Source organism: Lagopus muta, chromosome 11, assembly GCF_023343835.1.
Source record: "Lagopus muta isolate bLagMut1 chromosome 11, bLagMut1 primary, whole genome shotgun sequence".
Lineage (NCBI taxonomy): Eukaryota > Metazoa > Chordata > Aves > Galliformes > Phasianidae > Lagopus > Lagopus muta.
This window is the reverse complement of record NC_064443.1, coordinates 12,217,013-12,236,053: the sequence shown is the minus strand read 5'-3', so window position 1 is coordinate 12,236,053 and position 19,041 is coordinate 12,217,013. Positions and strand designations below refer to the sequence as shown.

The window sequence follows — 19,041 nt, the reverse complement described above, 5'->3', positions numbered from 1 at the left end:
CAACTCTCCAAAGGCAGAACGCTGCCTTCAGTGTCTGCCAGGAATCAGCCCCTCGTCCTGCTGGGCTGCTCTGTAGAGATGGAAGCTTTTGCCCAACCGCAGGCACCTGCTGCCATTTTCGATGCCTTAAGCCAACGCAGCCATCCCCCTGGCTAGCAGATGCGACACAGGGCATAGGGAAAGGCTCCTGTCCTTCTGCAGCAGCAGCTGGATGCCCTGAGGCATCTCGGATGGCAGCAGCTGCTGCTGTTGGAGGACTGATCTCACGCACGCGGAGGCACGGACTCGCTCTCGCATCATTAATACACAGTCACCTGAAGCATCTCAGTAGTTCACAGCAGTGTTTGCAGAGGGTAATTGCAGAAAGCAATGAACAGTTTATCTGATTTGAAATTCAGGGGAATTTTTGAGATGAATAGAAGGCTTATTTAGATTAAAATCTGACCGTGATACAATGTTATAAACTCTCCCTGTGCTGGAAACTGTAGTTAAAATCTATGACTCAAAGTTGCAGTGAATGGTTGTTTTCCTAATGACCTCAAATCCATGAAATGATTCTAACATTTGCCTTTTTATATATTCATAGTTAAATATAACTTGAATGTTGTCCTAATTACATTCTCATGTTAATTTAGCTCTGATTCAGAATTTCTATCATTATTCTTTGTAGAATTATTTTGAAATGATGGAAAGTTCAGTAACGATGCTCCAGTGTGTGATTGTGCCTTTGAATTATTTATCACATTCAAAGACAGAAATATGGTTAAATCTAGTTTGAGTTGTAAATGAGCCTTAGTAATGTAAGGAGGAAGTGAAACTCCTCTTTGCAGAAGGACGTGGTTTATGGGAGCATCATTTGATAATGCAGGAGCATCACGCGGCCCCACGTCAGCAGAGAGCCTCATAAGAAAACATCCATCGCACCAACTGGCAAATGCTATCTGAGCAGATAAGGCAGATAAAGAGTGGAGGAGGAGAGAGAGATACATAGACAACTTGCACAAATGACAGAACAGATTAGTGATGGAATTAAGAAGAGAAAACAGATGTCTTGCCTTGGTCAGCAGCAGAATTCACACGGCTCGTGCTCTCTTTACTGCATGCTTTGGGAGTGAGCTCTCACAAGGGTGTTTAGCCCTTGGTTTTTACAATGCATCACAGTGACAAGTAGTCCAGTGTTAATACATGGCTGTAGAAACTATGATTAATGCAAAAAAATCATACCTGTGGCCCTGAGCCAGGTAGAGAACAAACAATTGCTGGTGAGGCGTGAGCAGGGCTGAGGGGGAGTGAGGAATTCTGGAGGAGGAAAGGAAATTGTCTTAATGTAAGCAGCAGTTTTGCTAGAGGTAAGTGAGGGGAAATTCTTCATTTATAAATGGTTCGTTGACCCATGATAATAAAGCAGTGCTGCAGAAGAAGGATAATTATCTACTTAAGTATCAGATGCCCTAAGGGTAAAAGCTTCCCTTCTCTCCTTTTGAAAAATGAACTCAGATTAAACGAATGTCCTTTTTCCTGTTTTACTGTTGACATGGATTTCCTTTTTATGAGTAGAATTAATTAGTTTTTCTATTCCTTTATTCCTGGTATGGAAATCAGGTCTGCCAAGCAAGTTTCCAGCTCTTCCCTTGGGCCCTGAGTTCAGCCAATAGCATCCTTTGTGAAGATGCTTTGTACAGTGTGCTGGGAAGGCACAAATAAATTACAGGAGCTCTATTATGCCCTGTAGCTCACCAGGAGAAACAGCTTCCTAAAACTAAAAATCCACAAAATGAGACTTCTTTCCCTAATCAAGATTGGTTCATTTCTACGTATGTTTGCTAAATATGTATTTCTCCTTCCTTAAAGTATTTTAATGTCATGAGTTATAAAAAGAGGAAATGAGTAGTGGTGGCATAGCTGCTGTTGTACTGAGTGAGGAAGGGCCAAGTTCTCAAAGCAGATTAATGTCCACAGCTGAGGCCGGGCCTCTCCTGTTGAGAGCAGAGAGAGCTGCTAGCTGTGGAGCTTGCTGGAAAAATCTGCTCCCAGTTAAGCAAATATCTATTGCAAGATTGTCTGTCCTCATCTGGACTCTAAAAAATTATCAAAACCTGCCCCTACTTCTTTGCAACCAGAAAATGTCTGCTCTCCCCCTCCGGTCAGAATTTTAATTGAGATTCCAATAATATGAAGCTTGATGAATGCAAACATATTTCTCTGTTTTTGGAAATAAAACATTGTTTGCATGCGTTAGTCATTTTTTGTTTCAAATGTCTCCTGAGGTTCTTGAGGCATCTTAACTCATGTCAGTGTAACCTCTGTGTGAACCTGTTACAACTACAGAGCATCTCCTAGTTGCATTTCTTGGAACATGATGAATGTTCCTCAATACCTGCAGGCTTTAAGATGCAGTAAAAATAAATATTACTGTAATACAATGGCACGGAGCTTAATTTTCTTCCAATAGTCCTTTGAGCACTCGTTTTAATACTGAAAAAACAAGAAGTTGTTGATTTTCCTTGCCTTTGGTCAGGAGAGTTCAACTGCCATTGAAGGTGATTGTAAGAGCCCAATACAAACACAAACTGTAAATCAGAAAAAAATTCCTGTCTGCAGGGAACAGAAATTAGAAGCGAGTCCCAAGTGCTTTCTTGTCTGATTTACACAACTGAAGCTCTGCAAAGAATTCTGAACATTATTAATAATGTTACAAAACTGACTTTCAAGTGAGGAACCATAGCAATTATTAATTTCTGTGAACGCAGCAAGGCAGGGGGCTGTGAATAGCATCTGTGCTTTTTGTTGTTTACTTTATAGTTTCATTTCACTGTATCATGAAGCACTGTTACCAAGGTAGGATGAAATCAAAGTATTTGGAGTGTTGTGAACAGAGTGCTTAACAGGGAAAAGTCTGAAATATCTTACTGTGTTTCTAACATCATATAGTATTTATGACAGGTGAGCACTTATAGAATCATAAATCATTTAGGTTGGAAAAGACCATGAAGGCCCTTAATCCCAACCTACCTCCATCATGCCCACTGCCAAACATCCCTCAGAGCCACATCTCCAGTTCTTGAGTGTCTCTGGGATCGATGACTCCACCACTCCCTGGGCAGTATGTGCCACTGCCTCCCTACTCTTCCTGAGAAGAAATTTTTCCTAAAGATTCCTTGCTATTATAGCATAGTGTCAGTTCCTCACATTTAGATAAGTAAAATTTAGAGGTGTTTGATCAAGATTTTTAAACGACTCAGGTCACAAACCCAAACCCATCTTAAAATCCTTTGGCTTTCACCCATTTTTAAACACAAAAAGGAATGTCTGTTACATACAAAGATGCTGCATTCCAACAGTTCTGTATGTAGCTCGAAATCCTAACTTTGAGCTTTTGAAAATTTTGCTTTCCTTTAGGTGTGTTAATAGTGGCACATGAACCTTGCTTCAGTCATCGGAGGGGCTTGAGGAAACTTCTGAGCCAAGCATCATATGATTGAATGTATTTAGCCACGTGTTTTAATTGCTGTAACCCTCAGAGCAGGAGGAGCCTGTGTAATTCAGAGGTGATCAGAAACATGTTACGAACTGGGGGGTGAGATACTTGTCCTGCCGAGTCACTCAGATATGTGTGTGTGCCTTGACAATCCCACCTTCAGATGTTCTCGTTTGCCCTCTGCGGCCGGCGGAGCGTTTCCGTGACCTGTGTCCTGAGGAGGTGGCTGATTTATTTCGTACGGCTCAAAGGGTTGGCAATGCAGTGGAGAAACACTTCTGTGCCACCTCGCTCACCATCACAATTCAGGTTTGTGAACCAAACTTCCAAACTTCTTCCCTAGGCCCATGACAAAAGGCCATTCAAATCTTTAGGGGGCAATAAATGCACAATAATAACTAAAGGAAGTGGGCAGAGGGGAAGCACGGTAATGTTAGAGGATTGACCTTCTGGAGAAGGTAACCCACCGCTTGGGATGGAAAAAGGGAATTCCTGCTCTCCTGCTTGCCCCTGTTCATATGCAGGTAGATAGAAGTGGCCATCTAAATATGCTATCAATTCAGACCTTTCAGATTTGTGTTGGGTTTGTATTCCAAAAAAGAACTCTATTTAAAACTATTTCAGGGACCAAGCCTTTTTTTATCAGAATAAGACTTTAAGAAAGTGTGCTTTGACTAAATTCTCACGCATCTGATTTTATATTCACGAGGATCAGAAACCTATTGCTAGCTATTCAAAAATACAATCTGAAAGCATGAAAATTAACAACTGTGGTTTTTGTGGTCCAAGATGCAGCTTCTCAATTTGCTGTGGCCTGATGTGGAAAGGCACAAGTCTGAAAACTTTGGGTGGAAGGGTCCCCTGGAGAATATGCTAAATTACCATGCAGTGAAATTGGATGTAGATGATTAATGAGTGATATTTCTGAATCCCTGTGTGTGATCCTTGTTAGTTCCTCTAACCTGAGACTTCTCCCTTTGCTTACAGGATGGCCCTGAAGCTGGACAAACGGTGAAGGTGAGTGCTTATTTTGCAGAATACAAATTAAGAGACAATTAGAAGAACTAATAAAAAATCAAAGCTAGTCATCTGCAGACCATTGCTGTACCATTATGTTATCTTGAGATCAAAAGATCCCAAGTGTGCAATAGCTGTAAATGCTTTTTATTGAAACTGCACAGGAAGATATTTACAAGTTTTTTTTTTCTAGACTAAATTTTTCAGCGATGAAAATATCTTTTCCAAACTACTGGGTGTATTTATACAAAGAAAGCCATAAAAAGTGGCATCTTTTCAAGTTTCTTCTTTGTTTTATGGAGGAAAATGTTGCCCTTCCGTTCATCATCTCTTTGTTTGTCTTTTTATTGCCTAATGAATTGTAGCTAATTATAGGAACAGTTAAGCTAAACCATGTTATGAAAATACACCTTTTGTCTATGCTCTCTCTCTAAATATTCATATCACATTCTTGTTACAGAAGTTCAGATGTAATGGAGCCAGTGAAGCTTAAAAACAGATTTTAAGTGTACTTCTGAAAAAAAGGTGGGGGATGGAGGGGAAAAGGATTTATGACTATACTCTCTACTTGAGTAATAACATAGATAACATCCAAGATGGGCTCTCCAGCCATGTTTCACTGTCTCTTATTGCAAATGCATGTGTAGTTAGATTGTATGCCTAAACATTAGATAAAGGCTATTTTTTACGTTTGGAATCAAAGGAAAGTCAAATATGGCTATGGTTTAGTGCTTTGTAAAATCAGATTAGATGGCTCAAAGAAGCTGCTTGGGTTGATTAAGATAACTCTAACAACCAAATAGCGTATAGAAACATTCCAATTTGCTGCATTGGCCTTATTTTTCCTGTGCCTTTTTGTTGTCTGCTTTGAATATTTAGCAGGGAGGTGATAGGGAGAGAAAAAAAGAAATTAGAAAATCCCCACGCTTTGGAAAGCTGAGCAGTGATAAAGGAGTGTAATAGAATTTACTGCAGTACTGCAATAAAATAGATTCTTCAGGTCATGGCTTAGAGTGTATTGGGTGGGTTTCACTGGGAATGCTTTTTGATGGGTGAAAATGTCATGGTTTAAATACTTCCCTGAATAAGTTTCATTATTAAACACCAACATGTCTTAGCAAATGGATCACAGGATTTCTTTTACTATCTTGGACAAGTATTTTTTCTGCATAAAAAAGAGTTTATGGGGATGAGTATATTAAAATGTGAGAAAATTTGCTGAATGAACACAACCAGATGCAAAAATCCCCATCTTGTGTGACTGTGAACAATAACAGATGTTTCTGTAAGTCTTAGGAGGGGAAGAGATTCTGTATAATTCTGTATTCATGTTGAATTCAAGACAATACAATTCATGTTGTATTCAAGACCATTAGTCTGTCCAGTACCCTGCAAATGATACCCACCCTTAGCACTTCCATCTCACACTTTTAATGAGCAGTGAGATGAAAATGACCCACTCTTACAGCTGTGTACCCCAGACTCCATAATAAAGTCTGTGTGCTCCTAAACTGGATGTTAACAGTTTGCTTTTCTCTACTTTTCTGCATCATTGGGCAACACTGTAATTCATCATCATCACTTTAGGATGTTTATCATCTGAAACTGCCAACAACTATTTTCTTCAGAGAACTTAGAGCTTTCAAAACTGGAATTGGGAAGAAATTACTATGATCAAGATCTTCTATAAAGTGAACAATAGGGAGGGTACATAAATAGCTGGTTATGCTTAAATTCCTTTGAATCAAGAAGTTTGAAAAAGCACCTATATGATCTATGAGTAATTTATGAACTCTGAATTCAGTGGGCCATGTGTTTATGAATGTGTTTTTTTCTTCACTGTTATTCTGTTTTCCTCTAAGGGAACTTGTAATTAAAATTTCTGGAACAGACTTAATATTAGAAAAACATTCTAATAGTAAGAATAGCAGAGCATCAGAATAAGTATCCAAGGGAGTTTGTGGAGCTCTGTTTCAATAGGGTAGGCAAGCATGTGTCAGGAGCTAATTAGGTATAGTTGATCTAGCTTTGAATGGAGGCACATACCAGATGGCTTCAGGAGTCTTTTCTATTTGTGTTTTGTATAATTCCATATACCTGTATAAATGTGGGCTGCTGCATGTGTTCCTCAGGAATTGAATTACAGGAAATAAAAAGAGTACTGGCTGTTAAGCTGATAGTTGCAAAACTCCACTACAAAATGGAATGAGCTATCAGCTCAGCAGAAAACAAAAGCTGACTGAGAAAGTTTATCTGAAAAAGATTAAGAAATTCTTTTTCATCAAGGAGGTATGGTTGGACCTCAGTTTGAGTACATCTCAGGTCTTTCTTTGCTATGGAGATGGCTGAAATTATATGTCTATGCACCAGGTTTAAAGGAGATTACTTTTCAGTGTGATTTTTGGATAGAATCAACGGTAAGATATTGTTTGCCAGTGTTAGATCTTTGCTGTGATAGTGTGAAACCTGCTGGTGTGTGCAGCTTCCAGAGAGACATACTGTAATGTCAGATACTTCAGTGGTGCCTGTACTGAAACCTTACTAGTTATCTAAATGGAACCTGTTCATCTTCTAACAGGTAGCTCTGCAATTGTTGTGCTCCTTTCTTTGTAGATACCATCTGCCTTTGAATTTAAGATATCAGAGCCTGCAGAATGGTATTTCAGGAAAGCTCATGGTCCTTCCAAATTCTCCCGTTAATGAGATCTGTGTGTTTGTCTTTGGAATAAACGCTATTGCCGATCTTCAGCTCACCTTTACTTTGGAAGTGTAGATGGCTCTTTTCTCAGGCTTTTGCAATTGGAAGGAATACATTTGCTAGGGAATCACATTGCAGGTTTCAGACCGTAAAGAAATACAAAGTGTTGTTTTGTGATCTTTTCCACAGCTGCCCAAGGGTTGCACGCAGTCTAACCTCATCACCTATTCATGGCAAGGACAGATGGCTCTCTGAAGGTGCTCACAGACTTGCACACTTAGTGCTTTATTGTAAGAAGTTCTTGTACCAACACACAACAGAGAACCTGAGTATCTCTTGGGTCAGCAAGCATAACCATCTTCCAGGATTAAATGCTTTCTGAATTCTTATTTCTTCCGACTTGAGAAAAGGAGGAAATTGTATGGAAGTCCTATCTTAAAGAATATCTACATCTGCAATTTTGAGCTCTGTCTTTCTTAGTGAATGCAAAACCTACAGTGTCCTTCTGCCAGGAGTGGAGGATGAGTTTCACACTGGTTCTGTCTGAGAATGCCTTAAATATCCAGGCAATTTCATGGATCAGGGAAATCATCTCTGCATCTTAATGCAGAGCTCTTATTGCTATGTCAAGTGAGTGACGTTTCAAGATTTTCCCTGGTGTATTTTATAGCCTTCTTTCCAACATCAAGTCAGCAAATGCTCTAGCTGCCTTGGTGGATGTATAGCGTAGCACAGAATAAACTCTCAGGTTTACCTTTTATGTGAGATTCAATCACAAGAAATTCTGTACACTCTGTGCTCTGTAAAGGCTAAACAAATCAAGCTGGCAGGAGCATGATGCAACTAATTTATCTGTAGAGACAAGATAATATTGCACAGCAAGTATCCATTGTGCTAACACATATGAACACACACTCTATTTTGCAGCTGTGTCAAAGTCTCTGTCAGCTCAGCACCTCCACTATTATCCATGGCCTGTTTGCCAATTACAAGTTCACCTAAAGAAATGAGAAATTGAGGCTGATGGTGGCAGTGTAGGAATACGTGCGTAAATTTTTGTGTGTTGCACATTCCACTAATTATTTTACACTGAGAAGATTGCCTAACCATTATTTTTTGATGTGCATGTTTTTCTTTCCCAGATGTTTTTTAATGCTGTGTTAAATCAATCCACCTGGCTTTCATTCCTTAGAAATCTTCACCAGAACTGTGGAGCGTAGGGTTTATTTAAGCCCACAGGAGCTCTTCTGTACTATTTGTCTACTTGTCCCTGAATGTGGAGTACTGGACTTCAGGTCTGAGTCGTTAAATGTAATCAGATCACATTGCAGCCTGATTGCATCAGAAGGATTAAATTCACCAACTGCGGTACTCCTGATGCCTCAGCCTGCTTTCCCTGCAGGCTGGCAGATGTGAGTCTCTGTTCAGTGGATTATTGGAGGCTACCTTTTTCTCCCTTAAAACAACAGGAAAAAAAAAAAATACTGGCATTTGAGAAATGCAAAAATGTCTTCCCTCTAAATGAATGTAAAATTTCAAGTAGAAAACACATGGAAGAAAGAGCAAGCTTTAGGAAAACATTCTGCACTGAAGCATGAGCAAATGGTCTTGTTTGCTTTACTCTTAAGAACCATGATTTTTGTGAAAGCTTATGGGATACCCAGAAATGATCTGATGCAGTACAGCAATCTCTTGAAAGTGCTTTGAGAACCACACTAATATTTGGTTGGAGCGTGTGTAGCATTGCAGCAAATTCAGTAGTTCTAAGGCTGTATATCTGTTTTCAGATAAACATTTTCTTTCTATTATGGTACTGTATTTAGGTTAGAGTGAAGCTTGTAGGATGTTAATGCTGATTGTTTGCAAAACTAGGATTGTAGTGGCCTTTAACAGCAGCTGGAAAGCAGCTGGGGCATCTAGATTATTTGACTCATGCCAACCACCACTTAAAGCCCTTTATTAGCTTTTGCTTCCTACTCACTCTAAATAATAATTCTTGCTCTCTCCTTCAAAAATCTATTCAAAATCAGCCTTGTGTTTTTCTAATGTTCCTTACAGTCCTTTAGCCAGGACTGTGTTTTCTATGACACAACTAACAGATGCAGCCCTAGTGTCCCTTTTTTAAATTATTTTTTTTAATATATATCAGGACCTCACTTGTGTTCATTACATACATCATATTGCTTTTTGTTTTTTGTGTTCACAGCCCCAAAAGGCACTGGTTCCAGATGTACCTTTAAACCTGCCTTTAATACACACATAGATTGCTCTGAAAGTAATGCCTCCTATTTATTTCTGTGGAAACTACAACAGGTACAAAGAGCTCAGTAACACCCATGTGCAGTTGCTGAGGTTTTTTGAAGGTTGAAAGAGATGAAAGAAAACTGGGAATGTGGAAACAGCCCAGTGATTGATGGACGTGACACCATTCTGACTGAGAGTATCAAAGGCTCCAAGGCGCTGATAAATGGAAATGAAGACCTGGGTAATGAAGTCTGAGCTAGAAATATGAGGTGGTGAAGTTCTGTGAAGGGATGGGGACAGAAGTTGTGGAAAAATTCTCTTTAGTAGTGAATTAATGCTAAATTCACCACTCAGAATCTGAATGATTTTGAATTTCCAGTAGTGAATGTCACGACATAACTTGAAAAGTAGTACCGTTCTCTGTCTGTAGGTAGACAGAATATCTGTGTGGACTAGAGTAATTATAAGTAAACAGATAATTTTTTAAAAACCTACCTACATAGGATTTTAAAAGTAAGGCTATAAATGTGGAAAGCAAGAGAATTTTTGAAAGATCTAGCTTAAAGAATGGTAACAAAGTAAGACTGTACTATGCTATGGTAGCAATTCTTCCTTCCTTTCTTACCATATGGATTTCTTAGATGAATATTCTCTTCGGGTAGTTTAATTCCAAAAATACCCCCAGAGCTAGTCAGAGTTATTGACACTGTCTAAATTGAACTATAATAAGGAAGTAAGTGGGCTCGAATGTTTGCTTAATTTGCCTTAATGTACTCTTAGATATTAAAAGTCATGCAGCTCAGTTGGCTACAGCCAGCATCTTGCTCATCCCTTGCTGGGCATGACTGCCTTCTGCTGCAGACCTGCAGAGTGCTGCCTGCTGGCTTCTCTGTTTTCCCAAAGGACAACAAATGAGAGCTAAGCTGCAGGGAATGTGTGCCCTGTTTGTGTTTGGACACTGCCTCGTTCTGCCCAAGCAACCCGGTGGGTTCCTGCAAGTGAACGTTAAATCCTGCAAGGGTTCTCTATGCTCTGCCCTTCCACCTTTATCCCCATGAGAGCCTGTGGCTGCTTTAACACAGATGCTTTTAATATACCTTCTTGTTTGTTGTTGTTTTTTTCTTCCTGGAGTGTGTTCATGTATTCACAATTTTTGTGTCAGAAGAATTTTGAACAAATAATTCAGAAGGGTTTATTTGAGAGTTTGAAAGATCTTCAATCTTTTTTTCTTTTTTTTTTTCCCCCTCCAATAAACAGAGTTACAATTCAAATGAGAAAGTATTTCTGGCTGAAAGGTGGGGAAGTTTTCCTCTGCAAGTGTTTTAAGAGGATATTTTGAAAACATCAAAGTATTTTCTTCATGGAAAGAAAATATTTTTTTGCAAGTGCTTTCTGTTTTACTGAATTGGCATTTTCTGCCGACAGAAAGAAAAACAAACACAAGGTGGAGAGGAATGTTGAGATAATTTGTGAATTGTGATAGATGCTGCTTTTCATTTGCCCCCACAATGACTGAGATTAGGATCAAAAATCCTATGTTTTAATTAGGAAGTGTCTTTCACTTCTTTGTTCTCATGTTACAGCAATATGTTTTGCATTTAAATCATTCTCTGTCCCAGAGAATGTACAATCAATCAACTGCCACTCTTGAGTACAGGTCCTACAAACTCCTATTGTGCTGCAAATGGAAAACCTCTTGAAATCCCAGACAATGCAAGAGGTCTACGATCATTAATAGCATAGTCAAGGATGTCTGATTAATTTTTGTGTGGTTAGTGTATGATTTTCTTTCCAGGCTCCATCTTAATAATGCTTCTGCTCTGTATTAAGCTGGTATCTTATAAACCTCTTCGTTTAACAAGGGGGGAAAGCTTGCTTCTTTCTTGTTCCCTTTTCATATTTTTTTCGTTACAAATCATTGCATTCTGCAAGAATGTAGCTCTCCAACAAATGTGCAACATCTTACCTGTTAAAGCATTCCTATTTGATTCAGACATACAACTTGATGCTGTTCCTTGTTTTGTATTAGGTGAAAATTGTTTATTGAGAAAGTGTTGCAAGGTTTATTTCAGTTTATTAGGTTTCTGAATAACTCTTTCTAAAAATTAATGTAATGATTTATAACACAGTACTGTGTCCCAGTGCTCTGACTTCATGATTTTGCACATAGAATCATAGACTAACTTGAGTTGGAAAGGACCTTAAAGCCCACCCAGCTCCAACCCTGTGGGCTGGCTGCCATCCACCAGCTCATGCTGCCCAGGGCCCCATCCATGGCCTTGAGCACCTCCAGGGATGGGCACCCACAGCTTCTCAGGCTCCAGCTTCCTTTGTGTTTGCATTCTAACCTAACAGGGACTGCTGTTATATTCTCCTAAGACCCACGTAAAAATATTTGTGTGCTTACCACAGATTCAGAAGGCCTGCTAGGAGGTCATGAGTGAAATAGAAAGCTTTTCTCTTTCCATTGCATGCCTTCTATAAGTAGGCACTTAGCCACTTTGAGTGGTTGAGTTTACTGGGTGTTTTTACCCCCAAAGTGTTTTCACTTTACTGATCTGTGTTAAACTTTGGTGCCTCGGTTGTGTGGCTGATGCTGTGACATCTGAGTCTCTCAAGGGAAGGGGAGAATAGTTACTTCTCTTATGTTAATGACCCGATTTCAGCCAGAAGAGGGCTGAAATTTATTAGAACTCAGGCTGCCTTGCCAGTGCAAGAATGAAGAAAATATTAAGCTGGATCAGTTTCCCCTTGAAGTCTCCTCCTCTTCTAAAAAAGAACAAGCTGTCTACCTAACACTTTCTGCAGCCCCCTAGAGAGCCTGCACAGCTTGAATGAGTTTGTTGCTTAACAATTTCAAGTAAACAGGGGGAGCACATGTAATGTTTTTGCATGTGGTAGCACGGGAATTGAGATCTTTCCTAACTCTATTCCTAGAAAGGTTTTATCACATCAAAGAGTAGGTGGTTACACTGCCCTAGGACCTATTGAAAATCTAAGCACATCTGAGATGTAAGCACGTCTGATGCAGGGCATGCATTTTCATCTGTTCTGGCAGCACCATGTTAGCCCATGGAGGACTTTATTTTAGAAAAAGAAAAGCCTCTGCTAGAAATGATTTAGAAATGGAAAATCAGGGTTAAAATAATAGAACATAACTTGCTCGGTAAGCTCCAGACAGTATGAGAAGGTGAAGGGTATGTAATATTTTTACTGTTTAAATAAAAATAACATAAAGTATTCTGGACACTTCAGCAGTTCTTGTATCATGCTTGCTGCAAGCCAGGCTGGATTAGCCCAGAGCATTCAGCAAAAAGAAAGCAAACCCCTCTCTCAAGCCTCATTCCTCTCATGCTTCCTGAATGCTGCTTCTGTGCACTCTGACAAGACCTCTCATAGGCAGGGTCACTGCTTGCTCTGTAAAGCCAAGCTGAAGTTTGGAAAAATATGAACTATACCTTTAAAAACCAGCCTCTAGGAGCTTTATCAAATGGCCCCTCCTCATTTGATTAGAGGTAGAAAAAGCCCAAGCTGGCTGGTGGTGGAGACGTTGCTGGAATAACATGTTCTAAGGTTAAATAAGAATGGATGTAAGGGCACCTCATGTGGTGCCCTTTTTTTTTTGCCTTTTCCTTTCACTTTCTCATAGTGATGGGAGTGAAAACGTGCAGCTTATCCTATGTTGCTCATGTGATGACTCCACATGGCAGTACCTGGATTAGTTGTGGTTCTCAGAGGTCTGCAATTCCCTGTTGTATTTTCTACGTTGTTTACTGTTTTGATGACAGCTATCAAGCAATGCTCTGCTGTTTGCACCACGGTGCTTTCTTTTTAAGCAATTGAGTGCACCATGCCCTTTTCCCTTCTGCAGAAAATTGAACAAGTAAAGTATGAGGAGAGAAGCTTAGATTCCCTGCTTTAACAGTTACCTTCTTCGAAGAGAGACTGCTTTCAGAGAGGAAAATTCACTTTATAATAATTAGCCACGTGAGTAAAATTGATCCTGAGGCTTTTTCTTTTACCACTGGGTCCCACCACAAATCCATTTCTAGCCATACCCATATGCTGTACCAGGGCTAGGTGAGGTGTGTGCTTCACATCTCCTGTAAACAAATCCTGCCCAGTAGTGCAGAGCCAGGCTGTACTGCTAGAGACAACGATGTTTTTACCTAGTACTAAAGGCTGAGTATTGGAAAGGCATCTTGCATTTGCCAAATTGCTCAGGTCTTTTGAAGGAGAAAAAAATGGTTTCTCCTTTGGTAATCTCCTAGCTTATTACCTCTGAAGAATCAAACCATTTTCTTTTCATTTTCATTTATGCTTTTTGTGAGTTACCTCCTCCATTGCTGCCTTAGACAACATAAAATGAAGTTGTTTGCCTGACATCACTGATCCAAATTCTTTTTGTGAGAAGCTGGAAGAAAATAAACTAGATCAGATGGAAAGTGCTTGTGTGAATTATTGTCTTGATCTTGCTGTTAGAGATGTTGCAATCTGAAGTGGTGAATTTCTCTACTTGATTTCATGAATGTTGAATTTGTCTGTCTAATTTCAAGTCTAGTTTTTAGTATTCAAAAGAACGGTAATACCCAAACATAGCACTCTCTCTCTCTCTCTTATTTATTTAATTTTTAATTCTTCTGATCCATGAATGAGCTGTATTAGTTTTCCATTGAGAAGGTGCAGAATAGGCAGTTAGACTGTGAAGGCTGTTGTGTTTTCCCACTCAGCCTCCAAGCCTGTCTCAGGTCTTCTGGAGAGAAATTACCATTAGGAGGCAGGCTTTCTGCCCAGATTAAAGAATGGATCCATTCAGACTGTATACAATAGATGCTTCATATCTGTAAATTAACTTTGAACACAACCTAAAACATTATTTCAGTTGGATCTTTTGGTGAAGCCAGTCTGGATGAGTTTAAAATAATGGAGGGAAGGGTGGACTTGGTGATCTCCAGAGGTCCTTTCCAACCTCTACAATTCTGAAAGTCCATATCACATGTTCAATTCTCTAAGTTCCAGATAAACAGGATAACCTTGGTGTTGAAGGTGAGATTCTCTGATACAAATGATTTAGTTCACTTGTGAAAATACATGTGCTGAATCAGTGGAGCTTTTGCCATTTCCGTACATTTTTTACCCTATTTGTGTAAGCAATTCTTTTCGATTCATGTAATTTATAATTTGAATCTAAAATTATTAATCATATTTATGCAAAGCAGCATTTTAAGAAAGCAACCTACGAAGCAAATTTTGATGTAGTGTTTTTATTTTTTAAGTATTTTCTATTTCACCTAAAATAGTTCAATGCTGTAGTAACTATCAAGTAAAACAAAGACTGAATAAAATAAAGGAAAATCCCTGAATTTATTAGGTTCTAATAAACTCCCCCTCAGTGCACATACATTTAGAATCGTTCATTAACATTAATGAGAGTTATGCATACATCGTGGGGAGAATAGGCCCTGTTGTTTTATTTCTTTTCCTTGTTTTCAGTATTAAATCTTATCCTGCACCCAGTTCTATAGGGCATACATGCATTCCTGCTGCGCAGTTATTTGCTCTACTTAATATATACAGTTTGAGCACTTCTTGTTGCATAGCAAAGGTGGAAAGTTCATAAATTAAAAAACAGATAAATCTGTTCAACAGAATTTGTGGACATACATAAAAGCAAAGGCTTTGCAAATTAATGAATTAATAGATTACTATTGATTACCACCAGAGCCTAATTAAATAATAAATTTTCCCCCACACAATTACTTGTTTCATGCATGTTATTAAATGATTAAATTCTTAACTAGTTTTGAAGCTCTTAGACTTGAATGAGGTGCTCAGGAGAGCAAAGCTATGCTTGGTACAAAGGGGCAGAAGCGGGGACTAGTTACACAGATTTATAATTTAATTTGCTGTGTGATCTTGTTTAATGTAAATATGGAGTTGTTTAAAAAAAAAACACCCAACACCTTGGTAGATTTTTTGGACAAAAATAAATACGAAATGCAGGATAGTTTATTAATTATCTGTACCAGATTGGGAAGAGTGACTCGTGTCTATTGCTGCAGCTGAAGTAACTTTCCTCCCTCATTTCTGTGCTCCCAGCCATGTCTCACTGCAGTCAGGCCCCAATCCAGGTGTAGCGTGTGAAAAAGATCCAAACGGTGGAGGAAATCAAACTTATTTCTATCAGAAATTTAATTTATTCTATAGCTTTGTCATACCTCATTTCTGAGGTAGCCATCAATATTTCTTGGAAAGCGTTAAGAATAATAAACATAGGAAGGTCCTCGGAAGAAGGTGTGCTGCAGAAGGAAAATAAGCAAATAACACTCCTCAGTTTGACATACTTTCACGTATTTGGGAGTTCTAAGAGCAGATTGTGGGAGAAGGAAATGAGTCTTTCCCTTATTCCCAAATTCTCTTCTGCGTAAAAAATGCCATGTGCCAAAACACTGCTGTCCCAGGTGAGAAAATTCCTTGGGTGCAATTCCTCAGCGCAGTGCTGTGCTGCAGCAATACCCGGATGGCAGCTGGGCCTCAGGCACTGCCTTCCTGCTTGGCTCTCTAATTAACAGCAGCTTGCAAAATGAGCAGTGGCATCACGGTCATTAGCGGTTGGGGCTGTGTTTTGTTTGTGTTTGCTGGGTTTGCCTGGCAGCTGATTGAAGCTGGTAGACAGATTGCTAGCTGGGTTATAGGACACGCCAAGTCTACCTACACAAGCAGTGCCCACTTAAGAGAGATGTGGCTTCACTGAAAGTTCTCTCAACTCAAAAAGGAATTCATCATTTCAATGGTTTTTAAATAGTCATGCATCAAATTTGCTGGGGTTTTCCTTTCCTGAGAACTGAGTTTTCTTTGCTCGTTCCTTGCACAAAATATGGGCAGGTATTTTTAAAACACCTCTTCCAGTTCTTTCCATTTTCTGATGGTTAATCTGTTGAATTTCCATACTAACATTTTGGACTGCTTATTGAACATGTGAACATAAGAAAAAAGGTTGTGTGCCTGATTGATGCTATAATTAAGCAGCAGATTGCAATGAATGATATCCTGTTCCTCAATTTTGGGCTGTGTTTAGCTTTTGTTGGGTTGATTTGACCTCAGCAAGACTAGGCTGGCAAGCAGATGTCAGCTCTGTTGAGCAGAACACCTTCTGGTCACTCCAGTAGAACAGGAGAAGTGCATGTCTGTGTGTATAGAAGTGAAAGGCAGAGTGTTTGCAGTTATTCTTGAGTGGAATATGCAAACAAAATTTCAATAGGCAGGGAAAGAAACGCTGCAAACCCTATTGGAAAATGATAAATTGCTGTTAAATGTTGTAATTATCCCATGATGTTCAAGACTGAAACTTAACTAAATTTTGCTGAAAATATTAAAAAAAAAAAAAAAAAAAAGTGAGAGGTAATGTGATTTAATATATTAGCCACAGAGTAAGTGAAAAAAATGAGAACCCAGCAGAAAATTAATATTTATCTCTTACCAGTATGTAACAAGCTTTGTTAAAAATGTCTGAAAGCAAAGAAGAGTTTGTTAGACAAATTATAATTTTAATTGCAGACGTAATTGATTATACTCAGCATGCTCATTAGGTTAAGGGAGAATATGAGTCAACTCTCAAGGTCATTACAGTAATAGATATTGTAGGCATGTAATTTGTGATAAGCTGGTTCGTGAACATCTAATTGCTCATTCATGGCAGCATGTCTGGCACTTCTACTCCCCAAACACCTCTTTGTCCAATTTATTTAACACCCCTTAATATTCCAGGGTCAAATTTACTATGGGAGACATCAAGCAGTGAATTTTCAACCTCCAAATTATTGCACCACTTCACCCTTTTTGTGCCTCAAAGACAGAGCCTGCGTTACCAAAAATTAGTGGTCTGACAGTAGGCAGGGTACATCACAAATAGAAATACTAACCCACAGAGACAAGCTAGAATTTCTCATTGAAAACAGCTGTTCTCTGCCCTCCCCAATGGCAGTCTTATATTGTAATAGGATGCCAAAAGAGATGTTCTTTTTAAAAAATGCTCTATTTAATCAGAACATTGTCTTCCTATTGTTCCTAGGGAGAACACACAATCACAGTATTTTGTTAACTCTTTCGTTATTGTTTCTTTTCAAGACATTGACAGAGTGTCTTTAATATTAGCTTTCTCTTTGTCTGAAAATCAATTGAAATGTCACACATCAATTCTTACCAACCAGACAAAACAGAAAGGACTGCTTACAGTATCAGCTACAAGTAACAACTGTACTTCCCTCTGATATAATACCTTGTTTTTATGGATCCCAGAAAAGCAAATGTCTTGTCTAGGGCATGGCGTGGCACTGGGAGAGGAAAGCAGGTATTGCATATTGTCTTTTTCTACCTCCTTTCTCTGGTCATTTGGTCTTAACTCAGGTTTATACTGTTCTGATTTATAAATCAGTACTGACGCATTGCGTAGCTTTGCAGAGTGTTGGTTGAAGCAAGAGAACCAAAGCAATTCCCACTAGACTGAAAAGTTTGATTCAGTCTGCAGTGCAGCAGGGTGGAAATGTAACATTCCATTCAAATATCTTCATCTCTGTTCTAGGAATCAAGGATTCTGAGGTTTGTTTTGGATTTGCTTTTTTGTTGTTTTTGCTTTCTTGCAGAAGAAGAAAGGAAGAAATAGCTAGCATGTGTCTCAGAGGAGCATGGCTTTCCTTTGCAATAATTTTCATTATTTGCAACTTTTGCAAGTTATTATTTTTAGTTGATGTGAGATAGTAATTTTTCCACTCGTGGTGGAAAAGTGCAATAGGTACTGCTGTAGTCATTTAATTATATACCAAATTAATTCCAATTTTATTTAATAGTAAATCTTTTAATATTTTTGGGAGATTCAGAAGTCTCAAGTTTTTTTTCAGAAAATTATTCTATGTAGAAGACTCTATTTTTATGTATGGGCTCTAGTCCAATCTTAGTCCTTGACAGTACAGTTTCGCTGTTAAAAGCATTGTCTCCAATGATATGTGTCTCCTTTCCAGTGTAGAAGTTAATTTGTTGGTGCTGATTATCTGCTCCATATTACCAAAAAAGTCCTACTGCTTAATCATATATATCAATCTCTTAACCACCTTGTAGAATGACCTGCTGAAAAAAATTGTAATGCAAACACACTGCCATCTGTTGTGTAGTTATTCTTCAGTAATAGTACATAAACTGGAGATATGTCGAAGTAATTTAGTAAGTCAACAAATGTAAAATGAGACTTGGTAAATACAGTGTTTTATACTGAGTTTTATTAATCATTGTCATCTGCAAGATTATAGCAGATATACCGATCTATTCAAAGTCCAGTTTGTTTTGTTTCATCTATTGAATGCTGATATCAGAGCTAGTGATAAGGAACATGATGCCGATTATAATAATTAATTACTTGAAAAATAAGGATTTTTGAATGCTGAAGTTGGTACAAAGCCCACTGGAAAAAATGGAAAGAATCAAGTGACGCAGAGGAATGTCAAGAAGTCCTAAGTACCTTAATTTAATCAATTCACAGTATACATTTGCATTTGTACTGGTGGTCACACTATCTGTTTTAAAAAGTATATGTGGAGTTATTAGTCACTTC

At 38.7% G+C, this 19,041-nt stretch overlaps 1 protein-coding gene across 6 annotated transcripts in view; it reads left to right on the top strand.

The window, feature by feature from the left end:
- The window catches only part of FHIT (fragile histidine triad diadenosine triphosphatase), a 514,383-nt gene that overhangs the window by 380,222 nt on the left and 115,120 nt on the right, over positions 1-19,041 (top strand). For 5 of the 6 annotated variants that reach the window (XM_048957928.1, XM_048957929.1, XM_048957931.1 and 2 more), the window contains exons 4-5: positions 3,642-3,787; positions 4,466-4,495. In XM_048957928.1, coding sequence (XP_048813885.1) covers positions 3,642-3,787; positions 4,466-4,495 — 176 coding nt within the window. The remainder of the gene's footprint in view (positions 1-3,641; positions 3,788-4,465; positions 4,496-19,041) is intronic. The other variant, XM_048957934.1, reaches the window with a different exon arrangement.